At 39.2% G+C, this 20,728-nt stretch overlaps 1 protein-coding gene across 7 annotated transcripts in view; it reads right to left on the bottom strand.

The window, feature by feature from the left end:
• The window catches only part of LOC100667540 (zinc finger protein OZF-like), a 46,646-nt gene that overhangs the window by 6,763 nt on the left and 19,155 nt on the right, over positions 1 to 20,728 (bottom strand). For 6 of the 7 annotated variants that reach the window (XM_023540461.2, XM_023540464.2, XM_023540462.2 and 3 more), the window contains 2 exons: positions 1,471 to 1,594; positions 103 to 229 (listed from right to left, as the gene is read on the bottom strand). In XM_023540461.2, the coding sequence (XP_023396229.2) occupies positions 103 to 229; positions 1,471 to 1,594 (251 nt within the window). Of the gene's footprint in view, positions 1 to 102; positions 230 to 1,470; positions 1,595 to 20,728 lie in introns of those variants that run through there. The other variant, XM_023540466.2, reaches the window with a different exon arrangement.

Here is a 20,728-nt window from a genome sequence, read left to right as displayed (position 1 = left end):
ACCATTTTAGAGCTATTTTTATACATACACATGTACACACACACAAATGTCACGACACCTTAAGACATCCTAAGGCACTGCTCACTGAGATGTAATACTCACCTCACATTCTCTCCCTGGTTGTTGTGCTGACATTCAATGCCATGGAATACACAGATTTCTCCTAATATGGAGAACCAGGAGTCATCCGTCATGGATAACTTTTGTTCGTTATTATCCTGTTGAAAAACTGACCCAATGATTTTTAGTGGAGTTCCACAAAAGGAAAAAAAACAGCAAGGACATTTTGGAGGAACAAAGTATGTGTGAAGAAAGAAAGACTTTGAGGCATTTGGCTGTTGCACAGCTTTGGCAATGGTCAAAAGGGTACAGAATTTACTAAGAAATAATTGAGAGTGATGGTAACATAAACCCAGTGCCGTCGAGTCGATTCTGACTCATAGCGACCCTATAGGACAGAGTAGATGGTAACATAAGTAAGGGGTAATTAACATAAGTAAGGGGTAATTAGGAGAGCAAGATAAAAAAGTATTGCAAACAATGCGTGTGTGGAAAGGTAATATTAAAAGACGAAATGGGGAGGTCTTTTTCCATAAATATAGAAGGCATGAAAGAGCACTGATGAAAAATCAAGTAAGCTCGAGTACATGTGTAATTTCTGCCTCCTAAAGCCAAAAGAAATTATTTCAAGTTGATGTCTTCAAATGTAATTCCATCCTCACAGGGCTTCAGAGGATTCTTGCTTTCTTGGTGCTCCACAACACTACAGCCAGGATAAGTCATCTGACCACTCTCTTAAGGCCTTTCCCTTGCTTCTCAGTGAGAAAATTTAGTGTAGTTCATATGGGGCTCATAGGGATAGATCATGAGGGAGGACAGGCAAGCATGTTTCCCTGACACTGCATCAATACTTTTGTCTCCATGATTTCTATAGATGAACAGGTGTGAGTTTATCTACAGCAAAATCATCAAGTCTGTAATAAACATGGTAAAATGCTAACAAGATACTAAACCACAAATCTCTTTGCCTCAAAGTGATCCCTGAAGTCAATGCTCACACACAACACTTAAAGAGCCTCAAGGATTTTAACCACAAGAAAAATAGTTATTTTAATACATGGAGGTTTAGTGGCTCAGTGGTTAAGAGCTCAGCTGTTAACCAAAAGGTCAGCAGTTCATATCCACCAGCCACTCCTTGGAAACCCTAATGAGGTAGTTCTACTCTGTCCTGTAGGGCTGCTAAGAGTCAGAATCGGCTCAGTGACAATGGGTTTGGTTGGTTTTTTTAATACATAGATTTTTACTTTCATGGGGAAACCACTAGAGTCCATGTCCCATGACGGCAGTGAAAACACCTGTCATGTTTGCCAATGTCTTCCAATTCTTCAACCCAAATCCTATACAAAGGTCAAAGAGTACAATATATTTATTCATAAAAGATGTAAATAAGAAAAATGAAGCCAAGCTTACCTGAGTCCAGGTGCCTGAAGGTTTCCATCATCACATCTCTGTAGAGTTTCCTCTGAGAACTATCCAGCAAAGCCCACTCTTCCTGGGTAAAGTCCACAGCCACATCCTCAAAGACCACTGAGTTCTAAAAGATCACACATATTCTGGATCAGCAAGGTACCATCTTTCCCAATGTGTGCAAAAGGATGGCTGAGGCTGACAGTCCTGGGGAACTGAGATTTCACAGGGAGGTCACACAAGGTTTTGTGTTTTACTATAAACTTTGCCAATCAGCCTCATCCCTTTGCTGTCTACATTTACCTCCTGACTGGTGTCATTCTATCTCATAGGTTTAACAATATTTGTAACACAATGAGCTTATCTCTGCACAGTTTGACTATGACCAATTCCAGTCTTATTCCTCTTTATATTTATGGTTCAGAACAGCCAGAACATGTAACAAATAAAAGGTTTATTTCCACAATCAGACCATCATTTCTTTGTGGAGGAAAAAAAAATTTCGCCTCCTTCCATAACACCCGCCAGAACACACAATAAAACATAAAGCACTGGTGAAACAAGGCTGAGATATTAATAACTAGAAAATGCCAAAGATCTGGCAGCTTTTCCCATTGATTGAATAGATAAAGTAAGCATCAGAACCAGACTCAGATATGGCAGAGATTTTGGAATTACCAGACTGGGAATTTAAAGCAATAAACAACACCTAACAACAAAATGACTCCTATAAAAAGACTTCCAATGTGAAAAGTAAACTATATGCGAGAACAGATGGGTAATGTGAGCAGAGAGATGGAAACTCTTTAGGGATCACCAATAAGTTGAACACAGGCAAGGAAAAAATCTGTGAGCTTTAAGATAGGTCAAATAGAAACCTGCAATTGAAATACAAAGAAAAAAGAATGAAGAAACAAAGAAAAGAATATTCAAGAATTGTGAACCAAAAAATGTAACATATGTGCAACGACAATACCAGGAGAAGAGAGGACTATTTGAATAATGGCTGAGAATTTTACAAAATTAATGACAGACTCCAAGCCACAGATGCAGAAGTTCAGAGAATCATAATTGCTCTAAACTTTTAACTGGTTCCAAAGTTGGTTCTGCCATTTTCTGCTTTTTTTTTTTCTTTTGGTGTTTTCTGGCAGACAAAGCATGTCTGACCTCTGTCTCTTTTCTCTCCATATCTTTAGTTTTAAGATTTCTGTCTTTATGTATAAAATGGATTTCTTGTAGATCAAATATTTTGTGTTTTAATTGTTTTATTTAGATAGTGATCAGGGACATATAGTTGTATTAACTGACTATATTTGTTACTCTTCATTTCTTTTTTGTCTTCCACTCTTTTCTGCCTTCTCTTGTTTTAACTGAGCATCTTATGTGATTCTATTTTCTCTCCACATTTAGCATATGTGAACACAAAGGAGCCCTGGTGGTGCAGTGGTTAAGCAGTTGGCTGTAACTGAAAGAAATGTCAGCAGTTCAAACCCACAGCTGTTCTGTGGGAGAAAGAGGTGGTAGCCTGCTGCCATAAAGGTTACAGCCTTGGAAACTTTACGGGGCAGTTCTACCATGTCCTAAAGTGTTGCTATGAGTCTGAATCGTCTCGATAGCACAAAACAACAACAACATGCAAACAGAGAGTTAAGAAAAAGGTGACTTCGAAATGGTAGGACAGCTTTATGGAATGTTCTACTTGCCCATGCCTCAGCTGCTCCCTGGTTAGGTGGTAGTTTTATATTGGTAGCAACCTGCAGTCCCAGAGAAGGCTAGAGAGAGTGAGGGAAATGAAAACATGGACAAAGAACTAAAGAAAAACCACGTATTAACAAAACGAGGGGTCCCTGGATGGCAAAAAGGTTAAGCACTCAACTGCTCACTGAAAGGCTGGCAGTTCAAACCCAGCCAGAGGCACCTCGAAAAGCAGGTCTGGCAATCTGCTTCCAAAAGCCCACGGCACTGAAAACCCTGTAGCACAGTTCTACTGCACATGCAGGATCAACATTAGTTGAAATCAACTTGACAGCAACAAACAAGAAAATAAGAATATCAGCAGAGATATGAATTATGAAAAAGAGCAAATTTTAGAACTGTAAACTACAATACTTAAAATGAAAATCCACTAGAGGAGTTGAATAACATATCTCAGTAGAAGGAAGGAAGAATCATTGAATGTATATACGGGACAATTGAAATTATTGTATGAAGAGCCAAAAGAAAAAAGAAATGAAGAAAAGTGAACAGAGCCAGAGGGATGTGTGGGACATCAAGTAGGCCAACACATCCATTACAGGTGTACCCAAAGGAAAAGCACAAGAGAAAGGGGCAAAAGAATATTTGTAGAAATAATGGCTGGAATGGTCCCAAACTTGAAGACATGAATCTGCATATCCAAAAGCTCAATTAATTTCAAGAAGGAGTAACTCAAAGACAACAACACTGAGAGAAATTATAATCAAACTGTCAAAAGACAAAGAGAGAATCTTGAAAAAAGCAAAAGCGACACACAAGGAATCCTCAATCAAATTAATAGAAATCATGCAGATCAGAAGGCAGCAGAATGACATATTTACAATGCTGAAAACAAAAACAAAACTATTAACCAAGAATTTTATATCTGCCAAAATTGTTCTTCATGAATGAGGGTGAAATTAAAACATATCTAGATAAACAAAAGCTGAGGGAGTCAGTTACCACTAGAATAGACTTGTCTTTCAAGAAATGCTAAAGGGAGCCCTTCAGGCTGAAAGTTAAAAACAAACAAAAACCACTGAATAGTACTGCAAAGCTGTATAATGAAATAAATATCTTCAGTAAAGGCAATTTAAATGTACAAATATAAAAGGCAGTAATATTGTATTTTAGATTGGTATCTACTTTCTATGTCATACCCAGTAAAAACCCAGTGCCGTCGAGTCGATTCCAACTCACAGCGAATATGATTTAAATGAACAATGCACAAAAGTGTTTATAAATTTGTGTTATTGGGGACACAATGAATAAAGATGTAATTTGTGAAAACAAAACTTAAGGCTGGGAGAAAGAGCTATGTAGAACCAAAGTTTTTGTATGCTATTAAAGCTAAAAGGGTAACAATTTAATTTCAATTGTTATAAATCCAGGATGTTAAAGGTAATCCCCATGGTAAGCATAAACAAAATAACAAAAGAAAAACATATTCAAGAGGAAATGAGAAGGGAAACAAAACAAACAATGACAGAACTGAATGGGGAAATACGGTTCTACATTCAGAGCTTACACAAAAATCCTCACAACTAGACCAATGAGCAACATCATGATAAATGGAGAAAAGATTGAAGTTGTCAAGGACTTCATTTTTCTTGGATCCACAATCAACACCCATGGAAGCAGCAGTCAGGAAATCAAATGAAGTATTGCAATGGGCAAATCTACTGCAAAGGACCTCTTTAAAGTGTTAAAAAGCAAGGATGTCACCCTGAAGACTAAGGTATACCTGACTTGAGCCATGGTGTTTTCAATTGCCTCATATGCATGCAAAAGCTGGACACTGAATAATGAAGATGGAAGAAAAAATGATTCATTTGAATTACAGTGTCGGTGACGAGTACTGGATACACCATGGACGGCCAAAAGAACGAACAAATCTGTATTAGAAGAAGTGCAACCAGAATGCTCCTTAGAAGCAAGGATGGCGAGACTAAGTTGCACATACCTTGGACATGTTATCAGGATGAGTCAGTCCCTGGAGAAGGACATCATGCTTGGTAAAGTAGAGGATGTGTGAAAAAGGGGAAGACCCTCAACGAGATGGACTGACACAGTGGCTGCAACAATGGGCTCAAGCATAACAATGATTTTGAGAATGGTGCAGGACTGGGCAGTCTTTTGTGCTATTGTATGTAGAGTCACCATGAGTCAGAACCAACTCAATGGCACCTACAACATTCAGAGTTAGAGACATTTAATAATGGGCAGAATATCTAGATATAAGATCAAAAAGAAAATATGAGGATTTGAATAAAAGTGTACATCAGATTTCATGGCCATATATAGAACACTCTACCCTGCAACAGCAGCATATACATTCTTCTCTAGTGTACCTGGATCATTCTTCAAGATAGAACATGTGTTAGGTACAGAAACAAGTCTCAATACACTAAAAAAAAGATTGAAATAATAAACTATATTTTCTCTGACCATAATGAAATGAAAAAATCAGTAACAGAACAAATTTCACAAATATGTGAAAATTGAACAACACATTATTAAATAACCAATGGGTGATAAAAGAAATCACAAAAGATATTAGAAAATACTTAGAGACAAAAACAAAAGCAAAACTTTGGGGATGAAGTGAAGACAGTGCTCAAAGGAAAATTAATCTATAGAACTAAATATCTATGTTATGGATTGAATTGTGTCCCCCCAAAATGTGTGTCAACTTGGCTAGGCCATGATTCCCAGTGCTGTGTGACTGTCTACTGGTGTGGTTTTTCTAAGTGTTGTAAATCCTAACCTCTATGATGTTAATGAAGCAGGATTGGAGGCAGTTATGTTAATGAGGCAGAACTCAATCTACAAGATTAGCTGTATATTTAGTCTATTTTTTTCGAGATAGAGAAGCAAGCAGAGAGACAGGGGAATCTCATGCCACCAAGAATAAAGTTCCAGGAGGGGAGCATGTCCTTTGGGCCTGAGGTTCCTGCACTGAGAAGCTTCTAGATCAGGGGAAGATTGATTACAAGGGCCTTCCCCCAGAGCCTACTGAGAGAGAAAGCCTTCCCCTGGAGCTGGCGCCCTGGATTTGGACTTCCAGCCTCCTAGACTCTGAGAGAATAAAATTTCTCTTTGTTAAAGCCATCTACTTGTGGTATTTCTTTCACAGCAGCACTAGGTAACTAAAACAACCTACATTACAAAACAGAGCTCTCAACTCAAAAACATAACATCACACTTTGAAGAAATAAAAAAGAAGAGTACACTAAGCCCAAAGCTACCAGGACAGAAATAATAAAGACTACAGTATAGCTAAATGAAATACAGATTAGAGAAACAATCGAGAGGCTCAGTGAAATGAAAACTTGTTTTTTTGAAAAGATCAATAAAATTGACAAATTTTAGACTGCTAAGTTTTTTAGCCTGACCAGAGAAGTAGCAAATAACTGAAATAAAGTTATTATAGACACATTTTTTTTATAGACACATTACTATCAATTATACAGAAATAAAAAAAGTTACAAGAGAACACAATGAATAGTTGTACACCAACGAATTAGATAATCTAGATGAAATGGTAGATTAGATTCCTAGAAACTCACAAATTACCTAAATTGACTCAAGAAGAAATAGAAAATTTCAATAGTATAACAAGAGAGTGAATCAGTAATTCACATCATACCAACAATGAAAAGACCAGGACCTGACGGCTTTAATGCTAAATTCCACCAAACATTTAAAGAATTTACATCAAGCCTTCTCAAACTCCTCCAAAAATAGGAGGGAACTATTCCTAACTCATTCTATGAGGTGAACATTACTTTGATAGTAAAGCTAGATACAGGCGTGACCAGAAAAAAAAAAAAATCTCCCCCATGAATACAAATGCAAAAATACTCAACAAAATATTAGAAAACCAAACCCAACAGCATATTAAATGAATTATGCACCATGACCAAGTGGTGTTTATTACAGAATGCAAGGATAGTTAAACATTAGAAAATCAATGTAATACACAAAGAAAAACCACATGATCATCTCAGTTGATAAAGTATTTCACAAAATCTTATATGCTTCGTTGATTAAAAAACACTCAACATACTGGGGATCAAACGGACATTCCTTGACATGATTAAGAAGCATTCATGAAAAACCCACAGCTAGCATCCTATTCCATAATGAAAAAATGAAAGCTTTCTGCCCTAAGATTAAGAAAAAAACAAGAGTTCCTGTTTTCACCACCACTGCTACTATTCAACATCGTACTTGGACATCACAGCCGGAAAATTAGGCAGGAAAAAAAAAAAAAATTAAAGGAATCCAAATTTGATAGGAAATAAAACGCTCTCTATTTACAGAAAACAATCATGTAGACAGAAGAGCCTTCCCCCCTAAAAAAGAAAATCCAAAAGAAAGCTACTATGCCTAAAAAAAGATTTCAACAAATTTGCAGGGCAGAATACTAACACATAAAAATCAGTTGTGCTTCCGTACAACATTAATCAACAAACTGAAAAGAAAATTAAGAAAATAATTCCATTTAAAATAATACATAAAAAAATAAAATATCCAGGAATAAACTTAACAGAGGAGATGAAAGACTTGTACACTGAAAACTAGAAAACATTTAAAAAAAAAGACCCGACTGAGGGTGAAGCGTCCACAGTTTGACCAAGGTAAATGATGTTACGAAGATGTACACTTAAGAAAAAAGGACCTTTTGGTAATCGCTATGACATACATAACTTTACAACAACAGCAATAACTGGAAAACATACGTGCATGTATATATGTATGTAGGCACACATGTGTATAGGCATGTAAATGTATATGTGTATATACAGGGGTAATGGTTACAGATACAGGTTTCCCTGCTTTCTAAAAGTAGAGCGCTCCGAAGAAACCTCTTGGAAGCCGAAATGGCAAGAAGCGAAGAAACAATTACCGATAATTTATATGGGAAAAAATTTTGAGCATTCACAGACCAGAAAAACAACCTACCAAATCATGCCAAATAATACTAACATCATAAAAGCAGGAAAGATACGATAAATACACAGCCTATATAAAGTGGAAATAATATATGTACACCTACCAATCTGCTCAAGCAATAGACTTGCCGTTTTATCCATTGCTGGATACTAACTAAAAGAGACCACTTTGCTACTAGCACAACCAATAATAACTTTGGCAGCTTTCAACATTCTTTCTCTCTGAGGATAAACAATACAAATGGTGGACACAGGCAAGTTCAGTGCACGCACAATGTCTGTCTTAATTAACCATCCAGCGCTGTTATAACAGAAATACCACAAGCGGATGGCTTTAACAAAGAAAAGTTTATTTCCTCACACTAAAGTAGGGTAAAAGTCCAAATTCAGGGCGTCAGCTCCAGGGGCAGGCTTTCTCTCTCTGTTGGCCTTCTCATCAATCTCCTGGACTAGGAGCTTCTCTGCGCAGGGGCCCCAGGTCCCAAGGATGAGCTCTGCTCCTGACACTACTTTCTTGGTGGTATGAGGTGCTTTTGTCTCTCTATCCCAAGAGATTACCTCAAGACACAATCCAGTCTTGTAGATTGAGTCCTGCCTCACAAACACAACTTGCCGCCCATCCCCCCTCATAAACATCATAAAGGCAGGATTTAAAACATAAAGGAAAATCACACAATACCAGGAATCCTGGCCCAGCCAAACTGATACACACATTTTTGGGGGGACATAATTCAATCCATGACAATGTCTTTATCTCATTTATCATGACTGAAACAATTATGTCCACTTTTACACTAGGCATAATACCCTTACAGTTCTTTTAGGCTTTTCTGATACCTTAGGACACATCTTGCTAACGTATGCATGAGATAAATCGAGATAAAGCACAGATGCGCACAGACACAGTTCAAAGCTACGGTGGCCTGGTGTTGACTGTAGTTCCTGGGGAAGGAGCTTGGAGATGCCACTCTTGCCGCTTGGGATGCACACAGCCTCTTTAACGACATGCTGCAAATCAAACACTGAAAGCTATTTTTGTTTTTTAACTTTTTAATCAAAAGCAAAAATCCTCCTTGCATTTCTTTCTGTTAGAGAAAATAGGTACTAATGTAGGTCTTTTCGTAAAAGCAAAATGGAGTAAAAGTGAACTTTTCGAAAAGTGGGAGATACCTGTACTTCTTAGACATAACCAACCCGATCCCAAACCAAAACCAAATGTGTTGTTGCTGCAGGGTTGATTCCAACTCATAGCAACCAAATACCTCATGAAATTAGTTTTCTGGGTTTGATGGCTTGGGACCACAGTCTTGTGGAGCAACTCAGTTAATTGGCATAATATAGTTCATGAAATTTATGTTCTACATGCTAGTTTGTGAGTAGTGTCTGGGGTTTTAAAAACTCGCGAGTGGCCATCTAAGTTATATCTAAGATATAATTATTGGTCTCTATTCATCTGGAGCAAAAGAGAAAGAAGTAAACCAAAGTATCAAAGAAAAAACTAGTTTATAGGACTAAAAGTCTACACAAAACACAACCTCATCAACTCTGAGACTAGAACTAGATGGTGCCTGACTACTACAAAAGACCATTTTAATCAGGGCCACAATAGATGAATCCTGATAGAATGCAGAAAAATATGGAACAGAGCCTCAAATTCTTAAAAAATCTGGGCTTAGTGTGCCTTTTGAGACTGGAGGACTGCCTGAGACTATTGCCCTGACATACTCTTTAAACCCTGAACCAAAATGAGCTCTAGCTCACCTTGTAGCTAAATAACAGACTGGCTCACAAAATAAAGAATATCAACTGTGAGTAATGTACTGCTTAAAAAAATCATCTATATGAGACCAAACAGTCAGCAATTACTTTAAAACAAAGATGAGAAGGTAAAGGGGCAGGGAAACTAGATTAATGGAAACAGAACAGAACAGAAAAAATGAGAATGTTCATGCATTATGAAGAATGTAGCCTATGTCACTGAACAATTTGTAGAAGCTGTCGAATGGGAACCTAAACTGCTGTGTAAACCTTCACCAAAAATATAATGAAGTATTATTTAAAAAAAAAAAAAATGAACGAAGACCTAAATAAATTCAAAGACATTCTGTCTTCATAGATTGGAAGACTTAGTATTGTTAAGATGTTAGTACAACTCCAAGCAGTTCAACACAAACCCCATTAAAATATCATTGGCCTTTTTGCAAAAATGGATTAGACGACCCTCAAATTACATGGGATTGCAAATCTTCCCAAATTGCTAAAACGATCCTGAAAAAGAACAAAGTAAAAAACTCACATTTCCTGATTTCAAAACTTACTACAAAGCTACACTAATCAAAGCGGCATTACACTGGTATAAGGATATACACACAAACTACTGCAGGAGGACTGACAGTCCAGAAATAAACCCAACCTAGAGCCAAGTAATTTTCATTTAGGGTACCAATATCATTAAATGGGGAAAGAATAGTCTCCTCAACAAAGGTGCTGAGACAACTAGACTTCCCCATGTACAAGAATGAAGCTGGACACTACCTCACACCATATGAAAGAAAAGAACAACCAGTTACAGCCAAGCCAGTTCCAATTTATGGCGACTTCGTGTGTGTCAGAGTAGAAGTGTGCTCTGTAGGGTTTTCAGTGGCTGTGCTCTTTTGGGATTAGATTGCCCGGTCTTTCTTCTGAGGTGCTCCTAGGTGGATTCCAATGGCCAACGTCTTGATTAGTAGCTGACCACGTAACCACCTGCACCCCCCGAGGACTTCGCCGTATACAAAAATTATCTCAAAATAGATCAATGATTTAAATACTTAATTTGGCAGTGGATTCTTTGATATGACACTGAAAGGACAAGCAACCAAGTAAAATATGGACAAATTGCACCTCTTCAAAATTTAAAATTTTGTGCACTAAGCGCCATTATGAGTGACAAGACAACCTTCACAGTGGGAGGAAATATTTGCAAATCAGATCTGAAGGGTTTTAATATCCAGAGTATATAAAGAATTCCTACAACTCAACAACAAAAAGACAACCCATTTAAAAAATGGGCAAATAGCTTAAACAGACATTTACTCAGTGAAGATATATAAATGACCAAAAGGCACAAGAAAAGATGCTCGGCCTCATTAGTCAGTAGGGAAATAGAGGTAAAAACCACAATAAGAAACCACTTCACACCTACTAGAATGGCTATTATAAAAACAAAAACACAAGTATGGTTCCGAGTGGGGAGAAACTAGAACCCTCATCCATTGCTAATGGAATGTAAAAGAGTGTATCCACTGGCGAAAACTATTTGGCAATTTCCAAAAAGTTAAGCACTGACCTAGGGATGTGAAGGGAAGTGCCTAGGTGGTAAAAACAATCAAGGTCTCAGCTAATAATCAAAAGGCTGAACCTCAGGAGAAAAGCCTTGTGATCTACTCATAAAACGTTAACAGCCACTGAAAACCTCATGGAGCGCCGTTCTACTCTGAACCCACATGGCGGCACTATCATGGATTAAATTGAGTCCCCCCCAGATGTGTGTCAACTTGGCTAGTCCCTGAGTCCCAGTATTGTGTGACTATCCACCATTTTGTCATCTGATGTGATTTTCCTATGTGTTGTATATCTACCCCTACGATGTTAATAAAGGGGGGCTTAGTGGCAGTTATGTTAATGAGGCAGGACTCAATCTACAAGATGAGGTTGTGTCTTAAATCAATCTCTTTTGAGATATAAAAAAGAGAAGCAAGCAGAGAAACAGGGGGCCTCACACCACCAAGAAAGCAGCTCCAAGAGCAGAGCACGTTCTTTGGACCCAGGGTCCCTGCGCTGAGAAGCTCCTAGAGAGTTGGAATAGACTGGAGGGCAAATGGTTTAACTGGTTAGGGATGTGAAGGAGTTATCCAAGGGGATATTTGACAAGGGGTTGTTCCAGAAAGAGAAAACAGGTGAGAAGGTGACAGTGTACCCTGCATGTTGTAGGTACTGGGGCTGCGAACTGAAACAGAACCAAAAACAGAAACCAAAAAAAACAAAACCCAAAATTTTTGCCAGAGTGAAACCAAAACCTGAATAGAAAAAAAACATGTTTTTCTGAACCTAGACCGAAATAGAAAACCGTTATTTAATTTGTTCTGCTATTTCCGGCTCAACAATAATTTTTCAGTTGTAAACAAGACCATTGGACCGTTTATGTTTGATTTGCGTCTGGAGCCCGTGCGTGCCAACTTTTCTGGCACATGGCTGGTGAGTGCATGGTTCACTGCTTTGGCAAGTGATATCTCGCAGCCACAGATAAAGATGACGACTGCTGTCACGAGAGACCTTCCCAGGTCAGTTCAGAGTTCGCTATTTCCGCTCCGCGCTTGAGCCCTCTCACGGTAATGCTGGCTGTGCCTACCCAGGGCGTGAGAAATGCTCAGGAGCCGAGAACACTCGTAGTCAGAAACCTGAAAGAGCTGCTTAAACTGCATCGAGCTCTCAACAGTTTTATGTGAAGTGAAATATGTCGGGTGAGCGCAAACATTTTAAACGTCCATTACTCACATTCTTTAAGTGCGATATTTAAATTCAAGAAATAGAAAATAGTGTATAATTTTTTGACAATTCCATTTTTGTATTCAATCTGAATTTTTTCTTGGTTATCACACATTGTACTTATGTTTAAATTTTGGTATTTATCTCACAAATCAAAATGTTAACAAACATCAGCAACTAGCAAGAAGAAAATGTTTCAATTGTGATACACCATTGTTTCACTGAAAACAATTTGATAGCATCACTGTGAAGTGAGATTTTTCTTCAAAAGGTACTGGATGAATGTACATAAATGTTGTAAAGTAGGACTTCAAATGAAAGAAATCGGCAAACCCAGTGAATGAAAAACTGAAGTTATTCTGTTTTTTTTCTGAAATACAAGGCTTAAAGCATTTTAATACGTTCTGGTTCTAATTCAGTTCACAAACGTCTTTATGTAGTCTATTCTCTTTACACTACCAAAATCTAAGCCTTGTTTTTAGTGTAATATAATATGGTAGCTGTAAATATGCCCAATGTTAATATTATTTCTTATCCCTTGACTTCTAATATGGGATGAACAAAAGAAAACCCATGTTGAGAATCTTTCAAGTATGAAAAGACTGAAAATAAAAGCACGTGTAAAACTGGCAACACAGATATGGTTGAAGACCATGCAGCGAATTCAGAAAAGGCACCTGAAGGATCACCATACAGACGAATACAATGCAAAGCAGGGTAACAAAGAAGATTGAAGAAAGAGTCAGAAGTGTTCCGAATAAGCAACGAAAAACATTACATGCTGTGCAGGCACGGACCAGTAAAGTGAAATTTACCTCCAAAAATAGAGGGGGCCAAGAGACCGAAGAAAGAGGTGGGAGCTCCAGCGTGGCAGCAAAGGAGTATATTAGGGAGACTTACATACAAGGTGACTCTTGGGCAGGAGCAGGACCAAAGGAGATAGATCCAAGTGCCCCACAGTGCGAGGGGTGGGATTTTATACGGGTAGCAGACAAAAGTGGCTACGTGGCAGGGACTTACATAGGATGACTTAGCAAACTGTAGTGAACTAGCAGACCACAACCCACCCACAGGAGGCTGCTATTGTTTGGCCTTGCAAAGCCTGTTTTCCCCTCAGTCCAACCCTCGAGGCCCGCTCTTACAAACCTGGCACGTTCCCCCCTTCTTGTGCCACAGTGCGAGACTCATTTTCTCTGTGCAGGAAGAGATATAGAAGTGGGGTTGGCTAGGTGCCATATGGTTCTCGTGGCATGTGCAAGAGACAGAAAGTTACTTTGTGCCCAGAACAGGGGGAAGCTCTGCTGATAAGGAGAAGAAACTGGGCGAGAGAAGGCAACACAATTCTTATCAGACAATACTCTAGACCCAAAGCCTTTCCTTAGGCAGCCTGGATGAAAGGCATAAAAGCAGACCATTCCTCTAACAGTACGGCCCTCAACTCCCAGTGGGGCACCAAAAAGAGACCCACAGCAGTACCAAGTCCTGGTATGCCCGTCACCCATTTTGTACATTGAGGTACACGTACATGGTTTGATGCATAACCCTGGTGGGTGTTCTATCTGTGCATCATTTGAGGTAGAATTTAATGAGAATTACCAGTAGGACTGTAGGGTCGCTGTGAGTCGGAATCGACTTGACAGCACTGGGTTTGTTTTTTTTTTGGTACCAGTAGGACTGTCCCCAGCAGGCTGATCACGCCTGCTTGGAGGAGAGATTCCAACCAGACAGTCTCGTTGTCATTGTTAAGGTGCCATTGAGCCAGCTCTGGCTCTGACTGCCACGGAACCAAACGCTGCCTGGTCCTGCACCATCCTCATAATCGTTACGCTTGAGCCCACTGTTGTAGCCACTGTGTCAATCCAACTCTTTGAAGGGTCTTCTCCTTTTTCGCTGACCTCTACTTTACCAAGCATGATGTCCTTCTCCAGGGACTGGGCCCTTCTGATAACATGTCCAACGTATGTGAGACGAAGTCTAGCCATCCTTGCTTCTAATGAGCATTCTGGCTGTACTTTTTCCAAGACAGATTCGTTTGTTCATCTAGCAGTACATCGTATATTCAATGTTCTTCACCAGCACCATAACTCAAAGGCATCAATTCTTCTTCAGTCTTCCTTATTCATTGTCCACCTTTCACACACGTATGAGGTAAATGATAATATCATGACCACGGCTGCTACTGCTCTCCTAGCTTGCTTTTCACACTTCTGAAAATACATGTCTGCCCACAACTGGGCTATTCCGCTTGGTGTATTCAGGGCATCTCTGTATTCCGGCCAACTGGGATTTTCCCAGCAGAAGGGCACATGAGCCAGACCTCCCCTCGTGGAGATGCCTCATCCCCACTTGCCATTTCTTCACTCTCCTGGCTTGCTCACCAATTGTTCAGGCATGGATCAGTAATGAGAAATCTGCCTCCAAAACTGGAGGGTGCTGAGAGAACAAAGAAAAAGGCAGCCAAATTCAGTGTGGCGGCAAAGGAGTATATTAGGGAGAATTACATAAGACATGAATCCTACGTGGCTACAGGACCAAAGCAGATTTCCACACCCTGCAGGGGGAGGGAGGGCAGAGGTTTTACAGGGCTAGTGGACAATAATAGTGACATTCCAGAGACTTATGTAAGGATGACTTAGCATACTATAGCGAACTAGCAGACCACACAAGGCTGCTCATGTTCAGCCCCACAAAGCCTGTTTCCCCTTCAGACAAGTCTGTCATTGAAGGAGGCCTTAGACAAACAAATAAGTATCAATAACACGTGTTGTATTACTCTTTACGGATGGTCGTTTGAGTTAATTGAATATTCAGGATCCCAATAAAATTTTTAATCCAATTATTGCTTTAAGTGGTCAAAAATTTTCAATCAACTCAGAGAATATTAGTGAAATACCTCACTTGTCCTTAAAATTCAGCTCCAAAATTAGCTGTTGTTGTTAGATGCCATTGAGTTGGTTCCAACTCATAGCGACCCCGTGCGTGACAGGACAAAACACTACCCAGTCCTGTAACATCCTCACAATCATTGCTATGCTTAAGCCCATCAGTGCAGTCACTGTGTTGTCAATCCATCTTGTTGAGGGTTTTCCTCTTTTTCCCTGATGCGCTGCTTTACCAAGCATGGCGTCCTTCTTCAAGGACTAATCCCTCTTGCGAACTTGTCCAAGGTATGTGAGACATAATCTTGCCATCCTTGCTTCCAAGGAACTTCCTGGTTGTACTTCTTCCATGACAGATTTGTTCATTCTTTTGGCAGCCCGTGGTAGATTCAATACTCTTTGCTAACACCACAATTCAAAGGTGTCAATTCTTCTTCGGTCTTCTTTATTCATCGTCCAGTTTTCCCATGCATATGAGGTGACTGAAAACACCAAAATTAGTAGTAATCTAGAAAAACAAGTATTTTCTTTGAAAGTGGATGCTGCCAGTAGATTGGGTCAATTCTAGAAATTTAAGCTTAGTTCCTACAAGACGATACATCTGTTGACACTGGGAATGAAAATTAAAATAAAGACACACAGGTATGTATAGAAACACTGTGTATCAAATTTTAGAGAAGTACAACATTGATTTACAATAGATTTAATCTGTAACCACAGATAATGGCTCTAGTATGATTAAATTTGATGATTTGTTCAGAAATGATAGTGCAATAGAATGGCAAATGTCAGAGCAAAATGAGGATTCTGAAGACTCTGACATAGCGTATTCTGACTTTCAGAAATAAATCATCACAGCATGCGGTGAAAGCAACAAGGTTTATAATAAAAAAATTGACCAGTATAAAGTGTGCTGCATGCATACTTCAATTAGTTATTAAAAACTCAATAAAGCATACTGAACTGGAGCTTTTAGGAGAATGCTGTGAACTCATTCAAATACTTTGTACTCCAACGCTGTCTATCAAGTTTTTGGAAAATAATATAAGGAAACCTGTACTGGATTGCCCAACAAGACTGAACAGTCTGCAGTAGCCTCCAGAACCAGGGAGAAGCGGAGCTGAATCTGCAAAAGTTGAGTACAAGCGTTCAATCTACTGTGCTGGGTCAAAAAAACCTTCCCCCCGCTGCCCCAGGAAGTACGTCTGTCCCATTTACTCACCCCTGCCCCACAATGCTCTGATCCCGATACGGCTTCAGCAATTGCCGTGCCCCCGGGGCCAGCTTTGGAGAGTGAACAGATTAACAAACAGGAAAAAATGATCTGCTAGCTCCCCTAAGCCAGGAACTCAAAGGAGGCACAGCCCCTTTCATTAGGCACAGGCACAAGGGGTTCACGGACTCTGAATGCCTTTCACCCCTGCCTAGACCGGTGTGGTCCCATTTCAACAGCGTAGGCCCACATTAGCACAGCACAACAGGATATATACCTGAAGCCTATTTTCAACTGCAACAGCTAAGGGGGAGTGGCAGATTCGTGACATTTGACACCACTCTGCCCGTTAAGCTGGGTTCTCACCTACCCACACCAGGGTGAACTGGTGGCTCCATCCACTCCCCCTAGCCACCCACAACAGGGGTCTGACAATAAGTGGTGTCTCCCAGTGATTACGACCAACGGCATTGAGTGCTCAAAGTCTAGTTGCAAAACCCACCCACCTACAGGCTCTAGGGAACAGGGACATGCCTTACAACCAGGCCCTCGTGGGCAGCTGTCAGCCCCCTACCTCGCTCAGCACATAATCCCTGCTGCAGCCAGATACCTGAGGCTATTCCAAAAACCCCATACGTAGCCCTGCCTGTCTAGGACTGTAGGTGAGAGCCTGCACCACACACTCTGCGACCAACAACTTGGACATCTGAGCTGATTCCACACAAGAAAAGTAAATGGACTCCTGGGCTCACATACCTAGTAACAGCTCTAACCACGTAGTGACAGGACATGAGAGCTTCAAAGACGCCAATAATCAAAGTAGCACACACGACCAGCTTATCTGGACATATCAAACAAAACAAGAAGCTAGGACACAGTAAGCAAACATAACATAAATATAATAACTTATTGATGGCTCGGATATGAGAGCTAATAGCAAATCACATAAAGAGGCAGACCATGAGGGCTTCCGCAAGCAACCAAAACAAAGACCCAAGAAACCTCCTGAAGGAAGATAAATCCTTGGAATTAGGAGGTAGAATTCAAAAGATTAACATACAGAGCTCTTCAAGAAATCAGGAAGGATATCAGGCAAAATGCAGAATAAGCCAAGGAACACACAAAGGAAAAGAGGAATTTAAGAAGCTTGTACAAGAAAATAATGATAAATTTAACAGGCTTTAAGAATCCATAGAGACAGCAAACAAATCCAGAAGATTCACAATAAAACTTCAGGATTAGACAATTTCATAGAGAGTCACAGGTGCAGAATTGAGGCAATGGAAGTCAGAATTGGTGAGGTTGAAAATAAAGAACTTGACACGAATTTATTTGAGGAAAAAGCAGATGAAATAATTTTAAAAAATGAAGAAACCCTAAGAATTATGTAGGACTCTATCAAGAGGAATAACCTACTGGAGTATCAGAACGGGGAGGGGGGAGATAACAGAAAATACAGAGAGAATTGTTGAAGATTTGTTGGCAGAAAACTTCCCTGATATGGTGAAAGACGAGAAGATATCCACCCAAGAAGCTCATCGAATCCCACACAGAATACATCCCAAAAGAAAGTCACCAAGACATATTATAATCAAACTTGTCAAAATAAAGATAAAGGAAGAATTTTAAGAGCAGTTAGGGATAAACAACAAGTCATCTACAAGGGAGAATAATTATAAAACAAAGCTTGGACTACACAGCAGAAACCATGCAGGCAAGAAGGCAATGGGATGACACACATAAAGCCCTGGAGGAAAAAGAAACTGCCAGCCAAGAATTATATATCCAGCAAAACTGTCTCTCAAATATGATGGCGTAGTTAGGGCATGGAAACCCTGGTGGTGTAGTGGTTAAGTGCTACAGCTGCTAACCAAGAGGTTGGCAGTTCAAGTCCGCCAGGCGCTCCTTGGAAACTCTATGGGGCAGTTCTACTCTGACCTATAGGGTCGCTATGAGTCAGAATCGACTCGATGGTAGTGGGTTTTTAATTCGGCATTTCCAGATAAACAGAAGTTACAGGAATCTGTAAAAGCCAAAACAAAATTACAAGAAATACTAAAGGAAGTCCTCCGGTTAGAAAATCGATAACATCAGATAACAACCCAAGACTAGAAGACAGGACTGAACAACCAAATATAAACCCAGATAGGGTAGAAACAAAAAGAAATCAAAACAAAAACACTGAAAATAGGGAAACTGAGACGTCAATATGTAAAAGATGACCACACTAAAAAGAGGGACTAAAAAATGTAGTCATAGATCTTTCATAGGAAAGGAAGTCAAGGCGACATCAAAAAATAAAAGATTAGTTTAAATTTAGAAAAATAAAGGTAAACATGAAAGTAAGCACAAAGGAAACTAAAAATCCTACACATCAAAGTAAAAAATAAGAAATACATAGACTCACCAACTACAAAATACCAAAAGAAAAATAACTCAGCACAGAAAATTAAGTGGAACAAAAAACTGTCAACAACACACACACACACACAAAACACATAAAAATGACAGCACTAAACTCATACCTATCAATAATCATGTTGAATGTAAATGACCTAAATGAACCAATAAAGAGACAGAGAGTGGCAGAATGGATTAAAAAAAAAAAAAAAAACGGTGCATCAATATGCTGCCTACAAGAGACATACCTTAGATTAAAAGACATGAACTAAAACTCAAAGGATGGAAAGAATATATCAAAAAAGAGCAGGAGTGGCAAAATTAATCTCTTACAAAATAGACTTTAAAGCAAAGTCTACCACAAATGAGAAGGAAGGACGCTATAAAATGATTAAGGGGTCAATAAAGCAGGAGGACATAACCATAATAAAAATCTATGCACCCAACGACAGGGCTCCAAAATACATGAAACCAATTCTAACAGCACTGAAAAGATAGACAGACACCTTCACAATAATAGTAGACTTCAACGTACCACTTTTAGTGAAGGACAGGACATCCAGAAAGAAGCTCAATAAAGACACCGAAGATCTAAATGCCACAACCAACTAACTTGATCTCAAAGACATCTTACAGAACACTCCACCCAAGAGCAGCCAGGTATACTTTCTTTTCCAATGCACATGGGACATATTCCAGTAATAGGCCACACATTAGGCCACAAAGCAAGCCTTAATAGAATCTAAAACACTGAAATATTACAAAGCATCTTTTCTGACCATAGAGCCATAAAAGTAGAAATCAATAATAGAAAAAAATGAAGAAAACAAATCAAATACACAGAAACTGAACAATACCTTGGTCAAAAACTACTGGGTCACAGAAGAAATCAAGGACAGAATGAAGAAATTCACAGAATGAAATGAGAATGAAAACACATCCTACCAGAACTTTTGAGACAACAGCTAAACCAGTGCTCAGAAGTCAATTCATAGCAATAAATGCACACATCCGAAAAGAAAGGGCCAAAATCGAAACATTGCCCGTAAAACACAAACAAATAGAAGAAGGGCAGCAAAGAAGGCCATGGGCACCAGAAGAAAGGAAATAACAAAAATTAGAACAGAAATCAAAGACATAGACAATAGAAAAACTGAAAGAGTCAACAAGACCAAAGCTGATTCTTTGAAAACATCAACAAAATCGATAAACCACTGGCCATTCATCGTCAAAAAGAACATTTCAAAATCTATCCTGAAGTACAATGCTGTCAGTGATAGGATAATATCCACACACCTACAAGGAAGATCAGTTAATATGACTATTATTCAAATATACACACCAACCACTAGGGCCAAAGATGAAGAAATAGAAGATTCTTACCAGCTGCTGCAGTCTGAAATTGATCGAACATGCAATCAAGGTGCATTGATAATTACTGGCGATTGGAATGCAAAAGTTGGAAACAAAGAAGAAGGACCAGTAATTGGAAATATGGCCTTGGTGACAGAAACAATGCCGGAGATGAAATGATAGAATTTTGCAAGACC

Source organism: Loxodonta africana, chromosome 3 (genome assembly GCF_030014295.1).
Source record: "Loxodonta africana isolate mLoxAfr1 chromosome 3, mLoxAfr1.hap2, whole genome shotgun sequence".
Classification (NCBI taxonomy): domain Eukaryota; kingdom Metazoa; phylum Chordata; class Mammalia; order Proboscidea; family Elephantidae; genus Loxodonta; species Loxodonta africana.
Note: the sequence above shows the minus strand (reverse complement) of the source record. Positions and strands in the feature narration are given on the sequence as shown.